The sequence below is a fragment of the Eptesicus fuscus genome, chromosome 5 (genome assembly GCF_027574615.1).
Source record: "Eptesicus fuscus isolate TK198812 chromosome 5, DD_ASM_mEF_20220401, whole genome shotgun sequence".
NCBI lineage: Eukaryota > Metazoa > Chordata > Mammalia > Chiroptera > Vespertilionidae > Eptesicus > Eptesicus fuscus.
In genome coordinates this window covers 28,099,388-28,123,868 of record NC_072477.1, presented here as the reverse complement: position 1 = coordinate 28,123,868, position 24,481 = coordinate 28,099,388, and the positions used below count along the sequence as shown (strand labels likewise).

At 37.0% G+C, this 24,481-nt stretch overlaps 1 protein-coding gene across 1 annotated transcript in view; it reads left to right on the top strand.

Moving 5' to 3' along the window:
* The window catches only part of GPHN (gephyrin), a 425,375-nt gene extending 401,289 nt beyond the window's left edge, over positions 1-24,086 (top strand). Inside the window, exons 18-23 of the mRNA XM_008138937.3 lie at positions 4,296-4,383; positions 11,294-11,367; positions 15,608-15,672; positions 19,980-20,083; positions 21,707-21,803; positions 23,107-24,086. Coding sequence (XP_008137159.1) covers positions 4,296-4,383; positions 11,294-11,367; positions 15,608-15,672; positions 19,980-20,083; positions 21,707-21,803; positions 23,107-23,240 — 562 coding nt within the window. The 3' untranslated portion in view covers positions 23,241-24,086. The remainder of the gene's footprint in view (positions 1-4,295; positions 4,384-11,293; positions 11,368-15,607; positions 15,673-19,979; positions 20,084-21,706; positions 21,804-23,106) is intronic.
* The last annotated feature ends 395 nt before the right edge of the window (positions 24,087-24,481 follow it).

The window sequence follows — 24,481 nt, the reverse complement described above, 5'->3', positions numbered from 1 at the left end:
GGGGGCAGGAGTCCCGCCCCCTGCGCCTCTCAACAGCAGGGTAGCCCCCCTCAGTGGCCGCGGACCATCAAAAGTGGGGGAGCTGGGTGCCTGTCTGCTCCGGCACCAGTGGACAGGCACCCAGCTCCACCGAGAGCGAAAGTGTTTAGGGGACCCTACACGTGCATGATTCAATCATGCACTGGGCCTCTAGTGAAGTAAATAAAAGAATATATTAATGTTTGTCAAATCTGAGAGAAGGGTACATGGGTGTTTATTATATTACTAGAGGCCCGGTGCACAACATTTGTGCACTTGGCGGGGGGGGGGGGCGGGGATCAGGAATCAGGCCTAAGCTGGCAGTCGGACATCCCTCTCGCAGCCCAGGACTCCTCGCTTCTTACAGCCCGCCTGCTTGCTGTTCCTTACCGCTCTGCTTGCTGCTCCTTAGCACTGCCAAGGAGGTGGGAGAGGCTCTCACTACCGCTGCTGCACTTGCCAGCCATGAGCCCAGCTTCTGGTTGAGCGGTGCTCCCCTGTAGGAGCGCACTGACCACCAGGGAGCAGCTCCTGCGTTGAGCATCTGCCCCCTGGTGGTCAGTGCGCATCATAGCAACTGGTCGTTCCGCCGTTTGGTCGATTTGTAGATCAGCCTTTTATTACATAGGATTATCTTATGTTGGAAATATTTCACTATTTAAAATGTAATATAAATCACCAAAAAGAAAATTTGTGGCTTGTAAACAATCCTTAAAGTTACATTTAAGCAAAATTTATTTTAGTTTCCATTTGAATATAGTATTCATAGTATGTTTGTTTCATTCTCCAGAATTGTACTAACATGTCCCCACATTCACTCTCTGGTCACCCAGAGAGATCCCCACCTGCTGCCTTAGCACCCTCTATTTGATGCTTTTGAGCAAGGGTTCATTTTCATGAGAATTTTTCTTGATGACATGTCATATGCCTGAAAAAACTAAGCAATCACTCTGATTAGGTAGTGGGATGGAACAAACACAGCAAAGAGCCAGAGGTCCTAGTCCTAGCTCTGCCACTTACTGCTCTACCTGCCTTTAACTTATTTCTTTGCCTCTCTGAATATCACTTTCCTTTTCTGTTTAATTGGCATAATAATACCTGTTCAATCTACCTCACAGACTGTGAAGGAACAAATGGAATTGTAACATGCAATATAAATGAATTTTTAGATGCTCTGACTGTTGACATGCATTGGTACCTGTCCCTTTTCTAAGCCATAGTCTCTTACTAGATTTCAGACACCAGAAGCATGCAACAGAGTAGAGTCAAAGAAAGGGGCAGAGGGAGACAGGACACAAAGAATGTGCCCAACTTTGACATTCAGTGATTTTGTGAATCCACCAGCCATGGAGTAGGAAGCAGGATTCAGCATATTCTTTGAAATATAAATTATAATAAGAATTTAGTATTAAATTTGTTTTAGTTTGTTTTTGCAAATTAGAATTTTTTATGTGGACAGTTGATGACTCTGCAGTTTTAAAAAATAGGAAAACAGTCTTTCCTGTGAAAGATTTGAAAACAATGAATGAGAAAAATATCACTGAAAAGTATGTTTATTTGCAGTCATCATTCCAGGACCTTTATCCACCTACAAAGATTAATACCATGATGATGTGTGTGACACTGATGCTTTGTAGAATCAACATGTTATAAACTATATAGTAAGATTATTGAAATTAGCCAATGTCTCTTTATACTAACACAGATGTGTATTTCATTGATAATATTCATTGTCCATTCACCTGAACCACATTCCACATCACCTATACTTTTGATGTTTTTACCATTTACTCCATTAGGCCCACCATTTGACTCAGCTTAATGATAGTATGATCCAACATGGCAAAGGGCCTGGAACCCTGGGTATGCAGTGATCAGGAACCCATCACATGCATATCTTATGGTATTCCACTCCAAGAAAAAAAACTGGTATCTTTATCAAATAGTTTATGTTTTACACATCGATCCTACTTTTGTTGAATACCTGGGTACCTTTTTGGCTGCATAAGCAATTAACTGGATGACTTTATTTAAAGGGTCCCTATGTTAGTAGGTTGAACCTCATGTGAGCCATTTTTCAAACTTTCACTTTTTTTTTCTTTTGTCTCTTCTCCTTTGGGAGCTCACTCTTCAGAACCAACCAACTCTCAATACACTCATGGACAGGCCAGTGCTGAAGGAGAAGGAGAATTTTATCCAGATTCAATAAGAAAACCTAATAGTAAATAGTATTCAGGCTGGAAGCAGGCCTGGCTTGCTGTTGAGCCATTTAGACTCCATACACATAGCTGTGTGAATGTATTTGAGGCCCAGTTTATGATTTTCTTTTGTGTTAGTCATGGATATATTTTTTTTTAATAAAAATAGCCAAGCATGCCAGATTGTTAGGTATGTTTGTATGATAACATTATAGCAATAACAACTACTAACCCTTCCTAAAACTTAGTTTATACCAGATATTATTCCATAAACTGTTTCATATGTAGTATCTCAATTGATCCTCATAACAACCCTAATTATCCCTACTTTATAGATGAAAAACTGAGACAAAGAGAAATTAATTAACTTATCCAAGGCTCTACATCTAGCAAGTAATAACACCAGGATTTAACCTTGGTAGCCTGACTTGGAGTTCATACTCTTAATCTCTGTGCTGTGACACCTCCCAACTAGTTTATCTCTTGTAGAGCCTGTTCACAGCCTCTCCGTCAATCTTGAATTCCTCTCCTTACCTCTGTCACCCCTGAATAAAAAGTGAAATGATGTCCTGGTTACAATTTATTTTTATTTTTCTCCTTCTCCTCCTCCTCTTCCTTTTACTTGAATAAGCTTCACTACCATGAAAGATTTGGGAGAACATATGCTATCTCATTGAGACATCATTTGACATAAAGTTAACAATAACCTACTAAAGCTAGCTTAAGCTAAGAAGGTATTTATGGGAAGATGTAGCCATATCTCATGGAACCCAAAAGCAAAAATAGGCCCCAAGAGATACTAAAAGCAAGAACTAGTAAATCAGAAGCTAGGATTTCTCTCTTTTTAGACATACGTGTTACATGTCCAAGGGGAAATAAGGGATACACACCCACCCTTTTCCCACAGGGTAAGAAGGGTGTAGTCTGGACAAATATTCTTCAAAAGGCTCATTTTCTGTACTCCGTCATTTGAAGGGAAATGCAGGTGCCGTGCACATTGCCCAGTTGCTTTTATGAATTAAAAATATTTAAGAAACAGACCTTTTGAGCTATTCTCTGCCTTCCTGTTCCTCCGTAAGCCCTGACACCTGTCATTTTGGGTTTTTTTCTCACTTAATTAATCCCAAGTTAGGCCTTTGCAGCCCTCTTAACATCCAGAGAATAAGACCCTTGACTTCACTCCATCTCTTCTTCCCAGGTCTTTGACCTGTGCAGTCAAAGGGGCTGGTACACTTGTCTTTTTAGTTGACTCTCAGGAATCTGCCTAGTTTCAGTCCCTAATATTCATCCTGTCCCGATACCATCTCTAAATGTTTCATATGGTCTCTGCTTTCCTTGTTCTTTTTTCATCTATCCTTTCTTTTCTCAGGAAACACCTACTGGCTCCTCTTATTTTTTAGTGAACCCCTCGTACCCATTTCCCATTAAATGAAGTCCAAATTCTTGAGCTTGAGGGCCCTCCAAGATGTCTTACGCCATCTTTCCCAGTCATTTCAAGTCAAGTCTTTCACTCTAGGTCGTTTATTTTCCCCACTGATCTAGAAGCACCACAGGCTTCATCACAGGCCGATCCTCTTTTCCTATTCCTTTCTACCTATACAAACCCAGCCCATTTCTCAAGACCTGACTAACTTAGATTAGACAGTAGTCCCTCTAAAGAATCTTATGTGGTATCTCCAACACACAGCGAACAACTGTCCTGGTTTGCCTGGGATTTCCTAGGACATAGGACTTTCAGTACAAAATCTGGGATATTCCTAGGCAAACTGGGAGGGTCAGGATGCCTATCAATACCTCATAATTTCCCCTTATTATGTTACCCTGTTAGATAGAGGGGAAAAAAAGAAGAAAACCCTATGAAAGTACCAGTAGCCACTACTTCTGTGCTCATAATTCTTTCTCCATAATAAGAGTTATGCTCCTGTTGGGCAGAGACCCTTTGATTCCTACTTTGTACAGAATATAGTGCTGTGCTCAGGTTAATGCCTACTCAGTGAACAACATGGTTTAGTTTAAAGTGGACACTATATCTAAAACATTTTCCTTGTGTATTAATGTGTTTGTCTTTGTTTTTTCCAGCCCAGATGACTTACTCAATGCCTTGAATGAGGGTATCAGTCGTGCTGATGTCATCATCACATCAGGGGGTGTGTCCATGGGGGAAAAGGTATGAAAAATGGGGATCATGGAAATTTGTTTACTATAATATCCTTGCTTACAGTTGATTAACTGTGATCTGGTAGCTCTCTGAGATATAACGAGACCCCATGGGGCTTCAGAAATTTCTGGGCATACAGAAAGGGATGCTGTCTAGGTCAGAGAGCTTACCTCAGAAGCAGCATTGAAAATCCCACATCTTGCATTATGGTTTTGATCTCCCCCTGGAAATTTCTGGTTTTTTGCTCAGTCAACCTTAGTACATTAGGACTTCCTTTATATGTAATATTTACTCCCAAGTTAAAACTCCAAGATCCTTCCTTCTACCTAAATTTAAATTACAGATGACCGCGCCCACCGCCCCCCCCCCCCACACACACACACATATTTCAAACCTGGTTACCCACAAGGGAGAAAGAGAAGATTAGGTATTCCTTTGCCCCACTTGAAAAATAGTCATAATCATAATCATCATAATGATGAAAATAAAATACAAGCATTGATATAACTATATATATAGGATTTTATAAGACTAAGTATATTTGCATATGGTATATGCTTACTCCTATAAAATTACAATTTGAATATCTCAGTATCATTAAATTTATACATATGTCTAAATGAAATGTGTTGGTCCATGATTATTTTATTGGGTCCATTGAATAATCTTATAAAAGTGAAATATTCTTTACTACAATAACCAACATTATGTTTGGCACAATAACATTTCAGATCACAAAATATTTTGCCAACGTATAATCCCTTTCCATGTTTTTTTTTAATCTCATATTAATGACTGAACTGAAAATTATAAAAATATTGTCATAATAGCAACTTTTACTAAAATTCATATTTTCCAAAAGCTTGATATATTTTTAGCTAGACCTTATGTATATGATTGTTCTTGGTCCCTGCACTCACTAGCTAAGAAGCTGCCTTAACCTGACTCTTTCGACAGTGAATTCTCTAGGCTCTGAGAACAAATGTCAGAATTCAGTAGCCTGAACAAAGAATGCCTGCTTTCATTCCCAACTTTAGTTTTAGAATGTTTAAGAATATCAATTCAGATGCTAAAGCCATAGAAGAAAAAGAGAGAATCTCAGTCCAAGACTACCATCACAAATGACATCCAAGAGCAAAGCTATTAAAACGTAGGTAGGTATTCTCCTTAAAGCAGATAGTTTGCTGCGTTGGTCTTCCCTCAAGTCTCCTAGCAGTCTTCAGTCCTCGGTAAGGCAAGTTACTGCAGACCTTCTGAGATCACAAAGGCTAGGACTGAAGTCTGCATTATAGTAGACCTATAATGGCTGTTTTTATTATCATCAAACTGCCTGTGGTGTTCCGAGTATCACAAGAGCAATCCTGAAGTTGAGTACTTAAATATTAATTTTTTTATTCCCAGGGAGTGTGTCATGTATAACTTATATTGGTTATTCATGAACCTAATTGTAGGACAATAACTATTTGTCAGACCTAAAGTTTGTCTTTCCTAATACTTCTGAAGAGGCAACAAGTTTATAACTAACAAAGATGTCATTTATCCTAGGGCTATCCTCACAATTAAACAGAACCAATATAGTAAGGCCTATTGCTTTTCTTTATGAAAAATGACTCTTTCAGAGTTGATTCCCTCAAAATCTCTCCTCACTGCTACCTACCTTGCTTCACACAGACTTTTTAAAGAGTTTTTATTTTTATAAAACACTGAAAGTTTCAGATAAACAGAATCTGCTTTTTGTCCTGAAAACTAAAGAATTATATGAAGTACTATAAATTTTCTACAACCTGCAAAATTGTAAAATATCTCAAAAACAATGAATGGTACATATAACCAAGAAGAATATACTTAGCCTGGATACCTAGTATTTTTTTTTTTTTTTTTTTTTTTTTTTTTTTTTGCCTATTGAACAGTCTCTTAAGTTTTCCTAATAGTGTCTCCATTACCTCATCTGATCAAAATAATCACAGATAGTTTTGATCACAAAAAAAAAAGGGTAGTCTCATAGGCTTACCCTAATTATTTGGCAGCAAGACTGTTAATTAATAATATAGGCCTTCTTGAATTGTTGCAGATTTATAGTTAAACAGCAATAGAATATTAAAACTAATCAACAATATTCTGAACAAATAAATACAGTAAAAATTTTCCTTATAATTTTATTCAGCCCTATATCATTCCCACTCTGCTAGATCTTGGGTTAGCAATCTGTTTTCATGAAACCATCTGCTTCCATTCTAAAGAGTCCTTGGATTCCTGACTCAGTTCACTGGTACTGTATAAAAGTTATCTAAGCTGTATCTAAGCCTGTACCCAAGACTATTCTTTGAAGTGTCAGTATTTCAAAGTTCCTCTGACATTCCTCCCTAGTGTTCTGAATCTGCCTTTGTTGCAGACACAAACTATTGACTGTAGCTTATAGCTGAGCCTACTGCAAGCATCAGAGTAAACAGAAACTCCATAGATAGCAGATACTTAATGGCTGTGCAACATTTGATGCTGTAATCAATAATATCAGAATAGAAGATAAGTAAAATTCTCTTTTGAGATACAGTATCAAATTTTTTCTTTTTTAAATGTATTTATTGATCTCAGGAAGGGAGAGAGAGAGATAGAAACATCAATGAGGAGAGAGAGAATCATTGATCGGCTGCTTCCTGCACACCCCACACTGGGGATCAAGCCTACAACCCAGGCATGTACCCTGGCTGGGAATCTAACTATGACCTCCTGGTTCATAGGTCAACATTCAACCACTGAGCTACCCCAACTATTTCATAAAAATTTTTATCAGTGTTTTCCCTGAGAGTAAAAGCATAATGGACAGCTAGGGCATTGTCAAATTTCCAGGCACTTCCCATAAAGCATAAAATTTCTTAAGTAGTTATTTTAATAACATTTTACCTATATGAATCGAACCTTAGGGCACACTGAGCATCTCTTCTCAGATATGACAGCAACTCCCCTCCCATGACATTCTTAAAATGGGGACATTATTGAACAAACCTAATTATTTCTAAACATCTCTTTTTATAAGATGAAAGCACAAATCTTTATGATTTCCTAGAGGACCCTCTAGAAAATTTGAAAGATAGTTTCAGGTGTAAAAGATATTCTGAAGTTTTTTGTTTTGTTTTTTCTAAATTTAGGCCTGATTTTTAGAAGGCAAAATCAAAAGAGTTGTTAAAAAAGAATTGTGTACCTGATTTAGATAGGATCATGGGTATCTAAGAAACTACTTAGTTACCTAATTTTCAAACAACAATAAAGTATTTTAAATCATTCTTCCCACCAAGAACAAATAAAAAAGCTATATTATTTTTTTTTAACTTTTAAAGAAAAAAAGGAAAAGATAGAAAAAAAAAAAAGTGAGCCGCAGAGAATTAAAACTGGAATTCTTCATCATATTTTTCTTCAATGCCTTTACTAATTACTAAGCCAAGGAGAAGGGAGATATAATGGTATTGGAGGCCAAAAAGCCAAGCATAAAACAGTAACTAATAAATTAATGAAATGAACAGAATTTTTCAGTCTTAGTAGTTCAGAGTCTGCCATATAGGAGGGGCCTTAGCAGAAATCTCAGGTTTTCAGTTTAAACCCTTGAAAAGCTATGTTCTAGGAATAAGGACAAACTGGAAAAAAAAAAAAAAAGCTTTCTCAAAGACTGAAATCCCTCTCAAATTATCTCAATACTGGATTAGAGCATAGTAATCTTAATTTACCTTAACTGACTGCCAGAAGTTTCTGGAGGAATATATTATCATCCAGAGCCTCTTCAATTTTTCCACTTCAATTTTTTAAATTACCAGCTAAAATTACTAAAAAACGAATAAAATAAATAAATAAATAAATAAATAAATAAATAAACAAACACAAGATAGAAAAGCCCTAAAAATGATGGACTTTAAAACATTGTAATTAATATGTTTAATAAAAAGGAATGACAAAATGAAGAATTTTACTAGAAAACTAGAATCTACTCATAAGAATTAAATGAAAATTTTAGAAAAGGGATGAAAAAAGGCATAACAGACATATGAGATATGGTAAAAGGTCTAACATATATGTAATTGTTGTCTAGAAGGAAAGGAGAAAGAGTAAGCAGAAGCAATATGTAAGAAATATTGGCAAAGAGTTTTCTCAAGTCAATAAAAGTTATCAAGTCAGAAATTCAAGGAGCTCTGCTAATCTCAATCAGTATAAATAGGAAGAAACCATCCTTAAATAATTATAGCAAAACTACTGAAAGACGCCGAAACCGGTTTGGCTCAGTGGATAGAGCGTCGGCCTGCGGACTCAAGGGTTCCAGGTTCGATTCCGGTCAAGGGCATATACCTTGGTTGCAGGCACATCCCCAGTAGGGGGTGTGCAAGAGGCAGCTGATCGATGTTTCTCTCTCATCGATGTTTCTAACTCTCTATCCCTCTCTCTTCCTCTCTGTAAAAAATCAATAAAATATATTTAAAAAAAAACAAAAAAAAACTACTGAAAGCCAAGGACAAAGAGAGAATCTTACCAAAGGACATATTTCCTTCAAAGAACCAACAGTAAAACTAACAGAAATGATTTAACCAGAAATGATGGTACTCAAAAAACACTGGGATGGCATTTATAAAATGCTAAATAAATAAATAAATAACTGCCTCTGTGGAACTGTGTATTCAGCAAAAATTTCCTTCAAAAATTAAGATAAGGACATTTTTAGTTAAACAAAAACTGAGCAGACCTATACTAAAGCAAGTTTTTAGGCAGAAAGATTATGGAAGCATGGAAATGCAGAAAGGACTGAAAAGCAAAAAGAAAAAAGGAAAGGGTTAATATGTAGGTAAATGTAAATGAGTGTTGATTGTATAAAATAATAATACCTTGTAAGGTTTAAAATATATATAAAGTCCAGCTGGTGTGGCTTAGTGGTTGAGCATCGACCCATGAACCAGGAGATTGCAGTTCTATTTCCAGTCAGGGCACATGCCCATGTTGCAGGCTGGATCCCCAGTGGGGGACATGCAGGAGGCAGCCAATTGATGATTCTCTCTCATCATTGATATTTCTATCCCTCTCTCCCTCTCCCTTCCTCTCTCTGAAATCAATAAAAAACACATATAATAAATAAATATAAACACATAAAATATATATCATCTGTATAGTATATGTAGAAAAGATATATATCATACTTAAAATGTATATGAAATTTGTGGTACATTATAGCACAAAAAGCAGAGAGGAATTAGTGGAGTTAACATGTTTTAAATTTCTTGTAATGCCTGGGAAGTGATAAAAATAAATTATGGTAGACTGTGATAAGTCAAAAATGCATATTGTAATCTCTAAAATAATAATCAAAGATTGTATAACTGACAAGCTAATAGAAGAGAAAGAAAAACAAAAAATTGTGTCATTCTAGATTTAAATAATGAATTGTCTGATACTTACAAGCAACACACTTTAAATGTAAGAACACAGCTAATTGAAAGTGAAAAGTTAGGAAAAAATTACAATGAAAGATAGCGGGTGTGGCTGTATTGATATCCAAGAAAATTAGGGTAAAAAGAATTACTAGATATTAAGAGGGACATTTCATATTTAAATGTTTCAGTTCATCAGGAAAATATAACAGTTCTAAATTTATTGCACCTAATAATATAGCCTCAAAATAAATATCCAGCCCCAGAAATTCAGAGAAGTCTGAGAAGATGACTGAGACTGAGATAAGGGTAGGGTGGAGAGAGGAGGATAGAAAGAAGTATTCCAGATAGAAGGAAGAACATTTTTAACAACTGGAGGCAAGAAAGCTTTATAAACTTGAGAACAGTATAGTCTTGCTGACAGGGAGGAAGGTAGCGGGAGGGAGGGAGATTGAGATTGATTGATTGATAGATTGATTGATTAAGGAATGGGACTAGGTGAAAAGAGGATTGCTTGATGAGAGAAATGATTGGTAAAAAGGGGCTAGAAAATATAAGAATCATAGATACTAAAATATGAGACGTTTTCTTGAAGACCAAGAAGTTCTTCGTGACTTCATGAGAATTGTTTTCAGATTTCTTTTATAGTGTCCCATAGCTTGTGAAATACTTAAAATTTTAGTAGATTATTAGACTCACCCTTGGATTAGTGAACAAGATACTTGGTAATAGATCAAGAGGTTGAAAAATTTTAAGGACTGCTATTTTTTTGTTTTTTTTTGAGGGGGTGTTGTTTTTTGTTTTTTTGTCTGTCTGTCTGTAAAACCAACTGCAGGGCAATGTTGCTTTTCTTTTCCAAAGATCAGGTTTTGTCAGATCACTCTCAGTTAGTCATAGCCTGAGTTGATTGTGTTTTTGCTAGCAATTGTGCTAACAATTAAACTCCATGACTTTCTGTTTAGAACTCCATCCTACTTTGTATTTGTGTTGGTTTATTTAGAATTGCAATCTGTGGGCTATTGTCCAAGTCTATCCTGAAAAAACGTACATTATTTTAAATCCATTAAGCAGATTAGTGTAGGATGCATACATGTGGCTTCCTTGCCCAGGCATGACTTCTTAAGCCATATTTGTTAACATCCTTTCTCAGATGTTAATTCTGTCTTAAAAGAGAGACAATAACCCACCAAGTAATGACTTATATATTAATGTAGTTATTTGGTTTTTTAGCTAAGTACTCCTACTAGGATGCATTTTTTATAAGGACGAGCATTATCTCTTTTGTTCAAGGCTATCCCCTGTACCTAGATTGGTACTCAGAATACAACAAGTGCTCAATATATATTTATTGAATGAATAAATGAATGACTGAGGAATGAATATTTGTCTTATGCAAAGTCAATCTCACTAAAATAAGGTGGTTTTTTATTTTAATCTTATAAATTCATTTTATCTTCATCTTGAAAGTCTTGTATTCAAATGTCTGAAAATAAAGTGATTCTTTTTCATATTTCCAGGACTATCTCAAGCAGGTGCTGGACATCGATCTTCATGCTCAGATCCATTTCGGCAGAGTTTTTATGAAACCAGGGTATGAAAATAATCTTGTTATCTCATATATGGGCTTGGTTTGGCTTGCTTTAACTAGCAAAGCTTTAAATGCTTTCTTCTTATATAGTCTATGATGGATTACCTATTTTAATGAAAGAAATATTATAGTAATAGAATTCTTTGCACAAGTGCAGCTCCTATCTGAAATGGGTATTCATCTTCCTTATGAATCACTGAGTTTGGTATAAACAAAGCAAAGCAACTTACCAAACCTTTTTCCCTTTAATTCCCATGTCTAGTTCCTGCTTTCTCTTTTTCTTTTTCTCTTTATACTGATTCTTTGTCTCTCTTTAAAAATATTTCAGTATGAAAATTCTCAAACATACACATAAGTAGGAAGTACATTGAAGCCCCCATGAACCATCACCTAGCTTCTGTAACTACCAACATTTTTTCATAATTGCTTTATCAGCCCATCTCACACCTTGTTGGGGGGACAAAGGGCTAGATTATATAAAGCAAATTCTAAACATGTCATTTTTATATACATCTCAAATAATAACAGCAGCAGCAGTATCCTCTTATGTAATCACAGTGATATTACCTCGCCTAACAAAATAAATAAGAATACCTTAACATCTAATACCCTGATCATATTCAAAATTCTCCTATGTGTTAAGAAAAAGAATGCCTTCTTATAATTGCCTTCTTATAATTTTCGTTTGCATTAGGATTCAGATCAGTGCACTCATTGTATTTGGCTGTTAAAGAACATTTACTGTCCCCCTCCTTTTTTGTCATGCCATTGACTTATTGAGGAAACTGAATCATTTGTCCTAAACAAATGGATTGGGCTGATTGTTTCTTTGTGGTGGTATTTAATTTGTTCCACTCTCTCCAGGATATTCTATAGACTGGAAGTTAGGTCTAATGGCTTGATTAGATAAAGATTCAACTTTTTTTTTCTTTGTAAGAATACTTAATAAGTAGTATTTTATACTGCTTCTTACTACCTCCCAGGAGGAAAGAAAAATAACCAAATACTAAGATCTTGCACATATCCTAAAAACTAATAACTCCCTAAGGAAGGACTGATGAAAATTCTATAATCAGTTGTAAATCTTTAAAGAATATAAAATATTGGTGTTGATGAAATGTGTGTGGCCATGTCTTCAAGCAGTTGTCTACCTATTCAGACCCCTGCTACTCTGTAAATCTTTGGTTCCCTATTCAAAGGCTCAGTGTGTGGGTGAGCATTCCAGCACCACCTCCATGCCATCAGGGACAATAACAATAATGCTGTAGTTCAGAATTATACTCTGATGGGGGCCCATGTGAACCCCAAGAGAGAGTAGAGGTGAGACTGTGAGGAGCTATGGGAACTATTACCATATTCCAGAAGCCTTTTTTAAGTGTCCCTAGCCCTTGTAATCTCCCTGATTTATTGGGTACTCATGTCAGTTCTAGGATAGCGATCAGTCTTTGCTTCCATGACTTTGCCATTTAAGTATGAAGTTAAGATAATCCCTAAAGTTTTCTTCACAACTTGATAGAACTTAAAATTCTTGGCATTTTAATTCTGTAGTTACCCCAATATGGCTGCTACTGACAAGGTTCTTTTATTATTGAAGTTGTTGGATTTGGATCATTCTTGTTAGGAATATTTTATCTTAAGCAAATATTGCTATGGTATGGGTTCATAGACTTTTTCTTTTCCTTTCCCTCTGAGCCATACAAATTTGATTAGAACACAGAGGACATCTCAAAAGTATATCAATGTGATTCTCACTAACCCCAAAAGTTAAATCAATTATTTCCTTTATAGTGAGAAAAAACCTGGCATTACTTGCCCTCACCGCTAGAAGAGAATTACCTGTGTAATATATATTTAAATTAACCTCAGCACCTGTGATGTATAATTTTAGTACTCTTTTTATTTTTAGTCTTTTATTTACCACTTTCTTCAACTTTGGGACTTCATCAGTTCCCTTAAAGTCATAATCCCTGTGACTTCACTCATTGTATAAATTCTGTTACATTCTCATCTCGGGAGGGGAATTGAACAATAAGTGTTGAGTTCCAAGGAAATGGTTTCCCAGAGCTTAAAAAGACTTCACAGTCTAGCAATAGGACACTCATGACAGCAATGCACGATAACAAAATGTTTTGTTGTAATGGAATCTTTTTTAAATTAGTGCCTTTAGATAAATCATAGTACCTGTCTGCAAGATGCAAGATGATTTGAATTGGCTTTAAGTACAGTAGATGGAAGGTGTTATGCATTCCCTCCTCACTCTTATTATGCATGTTAGTTTGCTATAGTAAAGTGGTTTAGAAGTTTAAATGGGTTTATACTTGTCTAAAGGTAAGATATTAAAGGTAATTGTGCCTAATAGTACAGAACAAATATAAAAGCTCAGAACACTTTAGTCTTGCTCTTCCCACATACAGTGCATTTAGAATGTACTAACCTTTTTCATTTTAAACACAGAGATACTAAAAAAAAAGCATTTGGATTATTATCAACCAGATCTACCAATCACAGTTTTTATGGGTCATCTATGGCGAACATAGCTGTTTTTGAGAATTCATCTTGGAAATTATTTTCATCATACAGTAACAATCATTGCCAAATAACCTATCCATAAATCGATATGACAATCTAATCTCATCTTTCTAAACTACATCAAAGAATCAGAAAGCCAAAAAAAAAACCCTCAGAGTAGTCAAAAATAGATGTTATGAAGTCAAAAAAAAAAAAAAGATGTTATGAAGTCTATATACAGCCTACCCTATATACAGAGCCTCATCAAATTATGAGTCATACAGTTAGACAAAGCTTGGTTCAAATCTTTGTTTCCCCACTTAGTAGCTGAGTGATTTGGGGCATTGTTAATCTCTCTCTCAGTTTCCTCATCTATAAAATGGGATAATTATCACCTCATGAGATTACTGTGAAAATTAAATGAAATAATAGATATAATTAATAGATCTTTCTTTTAAAATAGTAACTTTTATTATTGTTATTATTATCATTCCAACAATATAACTATTATTACTACTCTCTGGTTCCCAAACCTAAGCAAGCTTTAAGGGTCAAGATGATGACAGTCTAGCATTAAGGGAAGCCACAGAAAAAAACACTAGTGAAAAAACAACAATAAATAAAAACCAGATGCCCTGGCCAGTGGCTCAGCTGGTTAGAGCATTGTCCCATACACCAAAAAAAGTTGCAGGTTTGCTTCCTGGTCAGGGCACATACCTAGGTTGTGGGTTTGATACCTGGTCAGGTGTGTATGGGAGAAAACCAATGTTTCTCTCTCACATCTATGGCTTATAAGTGAAAAGAACACATAATACCTTTGTGACCCAAAATCACTGATTATAGAAGAGTAGAATAAGTTGATAATAATGGCTGTAAATCATCAAAAAATATTATGACCCATTTTTGAAAGCCCAACCTGCAAAAACAGTAAAAATAAAACAAATTTGGGTGCTTAAAAAGATAATTTTTCAACTATATGGAAACTTCATTACTCCCTAAGGATTCTACATCACTCAAGTTTCATTAATACAATAAAAATTTTAACTGAAATTCTATGTAAAGGATAGTCAATAGAAAAAAATTACTATTCTTAAATTCCCACCTTCTCCATGCCACTCACACTTACCCCTCTCCATACCCCTCATGGTAAAGATTCATGTCGGAAACTTGAGAAAGTATAATATGGGAATTTTCTATATTACTATTGCTTTAATTGTATTCTAGTCATGGTTTTTTTTATTTATTTTGATATTTCAATACACTCCTTTCATAGGAGGGAGGTTCTTATGTTTATTGCTGAGTGCAGTTTTAAAGGGTTGAGAAATACTCCTTTTGAGCAATAGGCAGTTATCTGATAGGCATGTATTACGAGGTAACCTTCTGATAATAAGAACGATTGTTATGAATCACCAGCAGCAATAGTATAGACATCATTAGCTAGGTGGGTAGAGAAACTCAAGGACTTCGGATACTCTTCTATGACACTGGCAGGAAGGGAAAAGAGTAAGCTACAGAAAACCAAGGAGTTTGGTTACTTGGAAATAGTAGATGCTAAAAACAAATTAATTTACATGCTCTTGAAACACTTCAGGATATAAAGATTTAAAGAATAAACAGAGAAGTATTTTTATATGACAAGCTTCCTATTAGAAGAACCATGTAACAAAAAAACTGGAGTACTGAATTTACCTGTCATACTGTTTTGCAGAACTGATAATCTCTTTTTTTCCTCTAGCCTGCCAACGACATTTGCAACTTTAGATATGGATGGTGTAAGAAAAATAATTTTTGCACTACCAGGTAAGAATAATTGAAACCGTTTATTTTGCCTTTTCTGAAAAAAAAAATGTTTTTGAATCCCAAGTGACCAGTCCCCTATCAGAGTACTTGATTTGGAATCTAAATGACCTGGGCTCAAGTCCCAGCTTTACTTACTTGGATAAATCACTTAACCTCACTGAAGGTGTTTCTTCATCTATAAAATGGGGCTAATTACTCCTTCACAGGGTTGATGTGAAAGTCAAATTAGATTCCAAACCTTAAAATGATAACCAACTATTAGCTGTCACTGGATCTTTCTGGGGCACCTGTATTTCTTTATAGGAGATTAGTCAAAGTTAGCAGCCTAACCGTGTCCCACAACTTGAAGTATTGTGCTCAAGGGGCCAAAGGGCTGTGAACCACACATGCAAATGCTAGAACAAAAAATACAAAATTGCTTTTGGTTTTGGCCAAATTTGGACCAGTGGGAGGGGGGTGAGCAACGTGGAGGGCGGGGCTACTAGTATTGGTACTTCTCAGCCAAATCCCAAGCATCATCAGTCTGACCACATCACTGTCCTCACCCTCACTGCCAAGTGAGCAGAAACTCACAGGTTCAGATAGTGGTTATTTCAGCAGGGAAGGGGATGCGATTAACACTTTTTAATGTGTTTCTGTATTTTCTAAAAAGCCAAGTGGTTCCGTTCATAAGGACTTTCAAATTCAGCTTTTTACCGATTTTTGGCTGTGTATTTAAAGCTGTGATTTTAAAGCCATTACTAATCTTGAAAAATCTAAAGCAGTTGAGAAGTTTTATATATCTACTTGTTGTTGGTTTTTTTCCCAACTTTTAACAAAATTATTCTCTAATCTGTAACTGTGTCCCATTCTCTCTTTTTTTGACACAGGTTCCTTCAGAAAATAACCTACTTAATTGTTTTATAACCTACTTACTCCTTTGAGATATTTATTTGCTTTTTATATAAAATAAGTTTCATAATAGAGATATAAAGAAAAGAAAGCTGGCAGAAAAAATATAGGACTGAAAAATCATTTTAAAGCCCCAAAGAATTTATTAGCAAAAAAGAGATTAGATTTCTATTATATAGGAAATTTTAAGAGAGAGGACATGTAAGGAAAGTAGTCTTCAAAATTTATCTGTAGTATAGAACTCCTTGGGGCCTTTAATATATTCTTAGATATTCTAAAAACCATTATATAAAAATATGATCCTCTGTCTGGCTTTAATTTGCTTAGAAGATACTGTTTACTTTGTCTACAGAAGCTATGACTCAGCCTATAGCCCATCAGTGACAAAAGAATGTTACAGTGGGAGACTAGTTCACCATTACTGAGGAAGTACTGTTTGTCTACCAAAGAAGTTATAATTAACCTATATTCAAATTACTACTTTCATATGAAATTTTCTCTGCTCAGCCTGAATAAACCTAAAGAGGGCAGCAGGAGCTCACATGTTCAGACTGTAAAACCAGCAAAGAGTTTCCTTTTACAAGGATTTTAAAATTCAGAATTGTATTTCTGCTTTCCCAAGGTACATGCATTTAAAGCCATTACTAAGCTTCATAAGTTTTAAAGTAGTTTAAAAGTTTTATGTATCTACTTGCTACTTTTGTAACTTTTTAAAATTCCTGTATAACACATTCCCTATAAAAACTTTAGAAAATGATAAGCATTAAGAAATGTTATCCACAATCCTCTTCCTCCTGAAATAACCACTACCCATAATTTTTTATATCAGTCCTTCCAGTCCTCTTTTTATAGAGTAATTTTATAAAGCAATAGCAATTACAGGAATTCTGTAATCATTGCTAAATGAACTGTGTGTTTTTTCCCAGAAAAAAAAAATGTTTATTTGTATTTTTGAGGCGAGAAAAGCAATTGATTTTTTTATTGTTTAAAGTATTATATATGTCTCCTTTTTCCCCGTTTGAACCCTCCCCTGCCACTCCCATCCCCCCCCCAGGACAAGCCCCCACCACCCTAGTGTCCGTGTCCAATGGTTATGCTAATATGCATGCATATAAGTCCTTTGGTTGATCTCTTACCACACACACCCCACTCCTGCCTATTTAGTCTGTAGTTCTGTTGGACAACTCATTTTCCATTGAAATAATAAGTATCACTCATCACCTTTTACAACTTAAAAAATGATATTCTTAACTACTTTGTAAGTAGAAGAAAATTAAAAGTATGGTTTTAGCTAATAAGAGGCTAAATTAACCATTGCCTTTTACTTTGATGATACAATTAGCAGCACATAGCCAGGCCAAGGGAAACTACAAATCTAATAGCCCATCATATATCTTCAATATCTATACTAATAAAAGTCTAGGTGGCCCTTGCGCCCTCACATGACACCTTCAAGTCATCACAAGATGGCCATCACAAGATGACCGGCAGAGGAGGGCAGATGTGGGTGATCAGGTCGGCAGGGGAGGGCAGTTGGGGGCAAACAGTCCAGCAGGGGATGGCAGTTGGGGGCGATCGGGCCATCAGGGGAGGACAGTTGGGGACAACCAGGCTGGCAGGAGAGGGCAGTTGTGGGCGATCAGGTCAGCAGGGGAGGGCAGTTGGGGGTGAGATCAGGCCTCCAGGGGAGGGCAGTTGCGGGGGACCAGGCCAGCAGGAGAGGGCAGTTGGGGGTGAGATCAGGCCTCCAAGGGAAGGGCAGTTGCGGGGGACCAGGCTGGCAGGGGAGGGCAGTTGGGGGCAACTTGGCCTGCAGGGGAGGGCAGTTGGGGGTTACCGCGCCAGCAGGGGAGGGCATTTGGGGGCGATCAGGCCAGCAGGGGAGGGCAGTTGGGGGCAATCGGGCCAGTAGGGGAGCAATTGGGTGTTGATCAGGCTGGCAGGGAAGTGGTTAGGGGGTGATCAGGCTGGCAGGCAGGCGAGCAGTTGGGAGCCAGCAGTCCCAGGTTGTGAGAGGGATGTCCGACGGCTGGTTTAGGCCTGATCCCTGTGGAGTCCCAGATTGGAGAGGGTGCAGGCTGGGCTGAGGGACATTCCCTCCCCCCCCCCCCCCCCCGCTGCACGAATTTCATGCACTGGGCCTCTAGTATACATACATATTCACATACAACTGTATGAAAGTATTAATAAAAATAGAATTTTAGAACCAGAAGAATATTGAGAATCATATAGTCCAATCTTTATTTTGTGAATGAGTTAAGTTAGACTCAAAAAGGTTTGGAACTCACCAGGGTCACACAGCTTGGTTAATTAATATACCACACAAGAAACTACAATAAATGTGTTTTTCTCAGTCCAGTCGTTTTTTCACAGCCTACCTTTCCTATCTTTAAAGTGCCTGACACAATCAGATTCCTTCTTGGAGAGGTACAATTGAATTTCTCAAATTTTTATTATAACTCTAAAAGAACTTGATGTTTGAATTAGTCCGCTCAGGCTGCCAGAACAGAATATCACAGACTAGATAACTGGATTATAGAAAACAGAAATCTGTTTTCTCACAGTTCTACGACCTATATGGATGCAAATTTAGTTTCTATTGAGGTTTTTCTTCCTGGCTTACAGATGGTTACCTTCTCCCTATGCCCTCACGTGGCCTTTCCTCTGTGCACAGGCGCTCCTAAGGTCTCTTCCTCTTTTTATAAGGACACCGGTTCTATTGAATTAGGGCCTCACCCTTATACCTCATTTAATTTTAATTACTTCTCTAAAGGTCCTATCTCAAAATAAAGTCACATTGGGGGTTAAGACTTCAACAAATGAATGGGAGGGGAAACAACACAACTCAGTCCATGCAGTATTTATCTTCAAGTCCTTCACATTTTAAATCATTTAGTTTTCTTTTTTAAACTTAAAGAAATGTCTCTGTATAGGGAATATGGATATTTCTTTATGCTTATCCTACTTTCTAATTTTCTTTGTATTGAGCATATATTACTATGGAAGTTTTCAAACATAATAATAACAAGTGGACAGCTATAAAAAGGGGAAGGAGTGAATGGGTGGACATCTGTAATAGTGTAAACAATAAAAAAAATAGCAAGTAGAAACTGCTTTAAAACTTACCAATATTGGTAATGGCTTTCAATGTATAGCTCTCACAAAAGAAGAAATAAATGGTGTTAACCAACCTCTGGATATCAGAAGTCTGTGTTTCATTGGTAGACCCAGAAGGTTGCACCCTCTATGGCATTTGTTTGACTATACGTCTCTATTCTGGCATCCTTTTTGGTTCAAGGTGATTCAGAAGAGAAAGACAAGTAATCATGTCACTATGATACCTAGAGGTATAGACCATCATAATTGTTCGGTAAATTTTATGTGGATACTACAATAACTGCGTGGTTGACTTTCAGGGAATCCTGTGTCAGCCGTGGTCACCTGCAATCTCTTTGTTGTGCCTGCACTGAGAAAGATGCAGGGCATCTTGGATCCTCGGCCAACCATCATCAAAGCCAGGGTAATGTTTTCTAATGACCAGGAACCAAAATAGAAGCCTAGTAACAGTTAAGATATGATCTAGATCTAGAAACATCTCAAGTTTTATATTAGTTTTGAGAGGAAATTGGGTTATAGTCTCTCCTTTGTGATAGAAAATAGAGGAAAGGGCCCCTTTTATTCCCCTCCCACATTATTTTATGACTTCTAACGTGAACAATTTTCTCCAGCAAGAAGTCCATATAGTAATGGAGATATAATGACAATTTGATGCAACTGATTCTTGTTTCTTAAATTAATATAAATATCTCCTTCAAAACAACCCCATTTTGTAGATGAACAAACAGGTAACAGAAAGCAGAATAACTTGCTAGTACAGCCATCAGTTAGCAGTAAAGCTGGAAGTAGAACCTAGGTATGGGTAACATCCCATTCCAACATTTGTTCCTCTGTACTACTATAAACCAATCAGTGCATTGTTGGGGGGGAAACCTGCTTAAACACTTAACAGATCACACAGCCATGTGAATAGCTCTTGTAGTTAGTACTGGAGAACACTCAGAGAGATATTCAAAGAGGGATTTTTGCCCTCAAACACAAAATAATTTAAGAATAATGCAAGTTAAACCCCAATTGATATGAAATAGAGTATAAACATAAGCAAGATTAAGTGAAAGAGTGGATTGTGATTTAATCAAGAAAAACAACCTACAATTGAATTATATTCTAGATTCCAGAGGAAAAGTATGGATTGTCAGAGTGAATAATTAGAATACTTAAAAACATAGTCACCAGACAGATTGGACACAGACTTACATCAAAATTTCCAATTTTAATTGTATCATCCAATCTAAGCAATATCTTTGTTAGTTAGAGCTAAAGCCTTTCTAGATCATTTTAAGGTAAAGTGATTTAAATTATTATTATGCTAATAAAAATGTTAATTCTTGTTCTGGCCAGTGTGGCTCAGTTGGTTGAGCATTATCTCATGCACCAAAAGGTCACCGGTTCGATTCCAGATCAGGGCACATACCTGGGTTGTGGGCTTGATCCCCAGTAGGTGACAGGCAGGAGGCAGCGTATCAATGTTTCCCTCACATCAATGTTTCTCTTTCTTCCTCTCTTTTTCTCTCTCTCTAAAATCAATAAAAACATATTTTTAAAAATTAGACCCAATCTTTTCATCTGCCCCTTCCCGCACTATGAATACCAACTTCTTGGCCTTCTTTTCTCTTTTCATCAGAGCAACCCAACCTCTGGACTTCCTGTATTAAGAATATACAGCCACCTGATTTGGCTCAGTGGATAGAGCATCAGCCTGAGGACTGAAGGGTCCCAGGTTTGATTCCAGCCAAGGGCACATGCCTGGGTTGTGCACTTGACCCCCAGTGGGGGCGTGTAGGAGGCGGCCAATCAATGATCCTCTCTCATCATTGATGTTTCTATCTCTCTTCCCTCTCCCTCTCTGAAATCAATAAAAATATATTTTTTTAAAAAGAATATAAGGTAGCAGTGGTGGAAACAGCAGAATGCCAAGTTATTTTTCATGTCCACTCTATTCTTTGCACAACCTCCACCACCCTCTAGTTCTAAGAGATGATCCAAAAATGATCACATTTGTTTTATCTTCCTCTTTATTCTGTAGTTATCATGTGATGTAAAACTGGATCCTCGCCCAGAATACCATCGGTGTATACTGACTTGGCATCACCAAGAACCACTGCCTTGGGCACAGAGTACAGGTTAGTCATTCACACCTACAGGTACATCTGTGCACTTATTCTGCTAAAATCACATGTATATAACCTCCTTCCTTGGGTATACCCAATTTGGAATTATTATATATTTTCCTTTTTGGAAGATTAGATGAATTAAATATTCTTAAACGTATAGTATAACAGGACAAAAGAATAAAAAAATTGTAATAAATATTTAGTTATCCATGGAGCCATGTTTTCTAGATAACCATTTGAAAACAAATCTATAATTACGAGCGATTTTTATATATTAGTTCAACCGGTAAGTTCTGAGCATAATTTTTGTTGTAGGAAAAGGAAGGACTGTGGCTATGCCACCTTGAAACATGAGAATAAAGCCCAATCATAATGTGATTCTCTAGAGCCTCCACTATACCCTAGATATTGGTAAAATTTAAGGACTAAGAAATCGATATTTATAATTCAGAGTTCTATAGTTACCTCTTCTAGACTTTAAACTTTTATCCCCAACTTCTCTAGTCATATTTTACCTAACTTTTGTTGTAACTCCAGTAAAATTGTATTGCCCTTGAAACAAAAGTCCTATCAAGTGCAGATATCAACTAACACTGTGACTAAGTATAGTAGCCTTGCCATAAGAAAGTAGGACTCTAAGCAAGTTACCTCAACTTATTTGAGTCTTGTGAGAATTCAATAAAATAGTTAAATAAGCCCTGCCGGTGTGGCTCAGTGATTGAGCATCGACCCATGCACCAGGAGGTCACTGGTTCAATTCCCGGTCAGGGCACATGCCTGGGTTGCAGGCTCAATTTCCATCAGGGGGCATGTGGGAGGCAATTGATCGATGATGTTTCTCTCTCATCAATGTTTGTATCTCTCTCTCTCAAATCAATAGAAACATATTTTTTTAAAAGATGGTTAAGTAAAGTGCCTACCACCTTGGCACTTAGTAAATACTACTAAAGAAACGGTAGCCGTGCTGTTATTATCATTATTTTAATAGGTTTTAAAAGTCTTTCTTTTCAGACACACATAATAGTTCAGCCTGAAGAGGAAAATTCTGTGGTGTTTTGCATAATGCTATAAATTCCTGGTTTATTCTTTTGAGCAATAATTTCTAATGTTTATTTTTATAGAGTTTAGTGGCAAGGTAGTAGGGTACAGTAGCAAGGCTACCTGAAAAGGGTACTGGGAAGTCTGATCATCTCTCTTCCTCTTGAAGACCTATGTTTCTATTCATGAGTTCTTACTTTGGAAGGAACTAGAGGGGCTCCATATGGATCCACAGTGATGCTTCTGCTGCTGCAATGAGAGTATTTCTTTCTAGGTAATCAGATGAGCAGCCGTCTGATGAGCATGCGCAGCGCCAACGGATTGTTGATGCTACCTCCAAAGACAGAGCAGTACGTGGAGCTCCACAAGGGCGAGGTGGTGGATGTCATGGTCATTGGACGACTATGATGGTCACCAGCGGAGAAAGCTTTGATGCATGTCCACATATCATTGACTGTATCCTGTAATATGCAACGGCACAGCTAGTTTTTCTGATTTGGATAAAAGTTGATCTGTATAGTCAACATCTTGAACTATATTTCAAAAGAATTTAAATACCTTTTAAAGAAAAAAAACACCTAAAAATAAATCTTAACAGATAACTCTATTCTGATTATATCAAAGCAAATTTTTCCTTTCTTGCAAATTGCTTTGTGTGTTCAATGCTAGGTCTGATAGCGATAGCTTTTAGTAGACAGCAGTAGGTGCCTGCAGAACTTGTGTTTTTCTCATCTTTAAACAACTACTTATGCTCTCAAATCAAGGCTGTCTGCTTATTTATACTAGCGTAGGCAACACTTGGATTTCCCTTCTTAGTATGCTTCATAACCGCTTTACAGAGAGCTTTCGCTTGTTCTTTATCATGTATCTCGTGTTTATGTGCACAGTGCCAACAGAAGAGCGACTGGGGGAGGCCCTGCCCTGCCTCCAGAGAGCCATCCCTCACAGAGCTTCCGGGAAGTTTCTCACCCCAGGAGCCTCATGGCACAGTACTCTTGGGCAGTAACTGGATACCTTTTATTTGAACAATCTAACTGGGGGGAAATGCTTCCTTAAGTGCTGACAGCCTTTTTAACCAATACATTTAAAATTGTACAGAAAAAAACATAAAATCAAAGACTGATCTTGTACAGATATTAGTGTTACCAGCATTCATGTGGAAATCAAGAGCAAAGAAAAAATAATGATAAACAACTCTGTACCATAACATTTTCTGTAATGATACTGAAACTTAATGAATAAAAAAATCCTTGATCATTATATAAAAATCCATTGTGTTGGCCTTGTTATTGAACATTATAATGTATTCTCATAGGGTTCTGCTTGGATGAAAGGCATATTTAAGATGACTCAACAAGATTAAGTGATATCAAGGAGATGTAAAGTGTGGCTTTATGTAACTACTAGAGGCCCAGTGCATGAAATTCGTGCATGGGGAGGATGGGTCCCCTCAACCCGGCCTGCACCCTCTTGCAATCCAGGACCCCTCAGGGGATGTCTGACTGCAGGTTTAGGCCTGATCCTGCAGGGATCCCTCCGGGATCGGGCCTAAACTGGCAGTTGGACATCTCTCTCGCAATCCGGGACCGCTGGCTCCTAACCACTCGCCTGCCTGCTTGATGGGCCCTAACCACTTTGCCTGCTTGCCT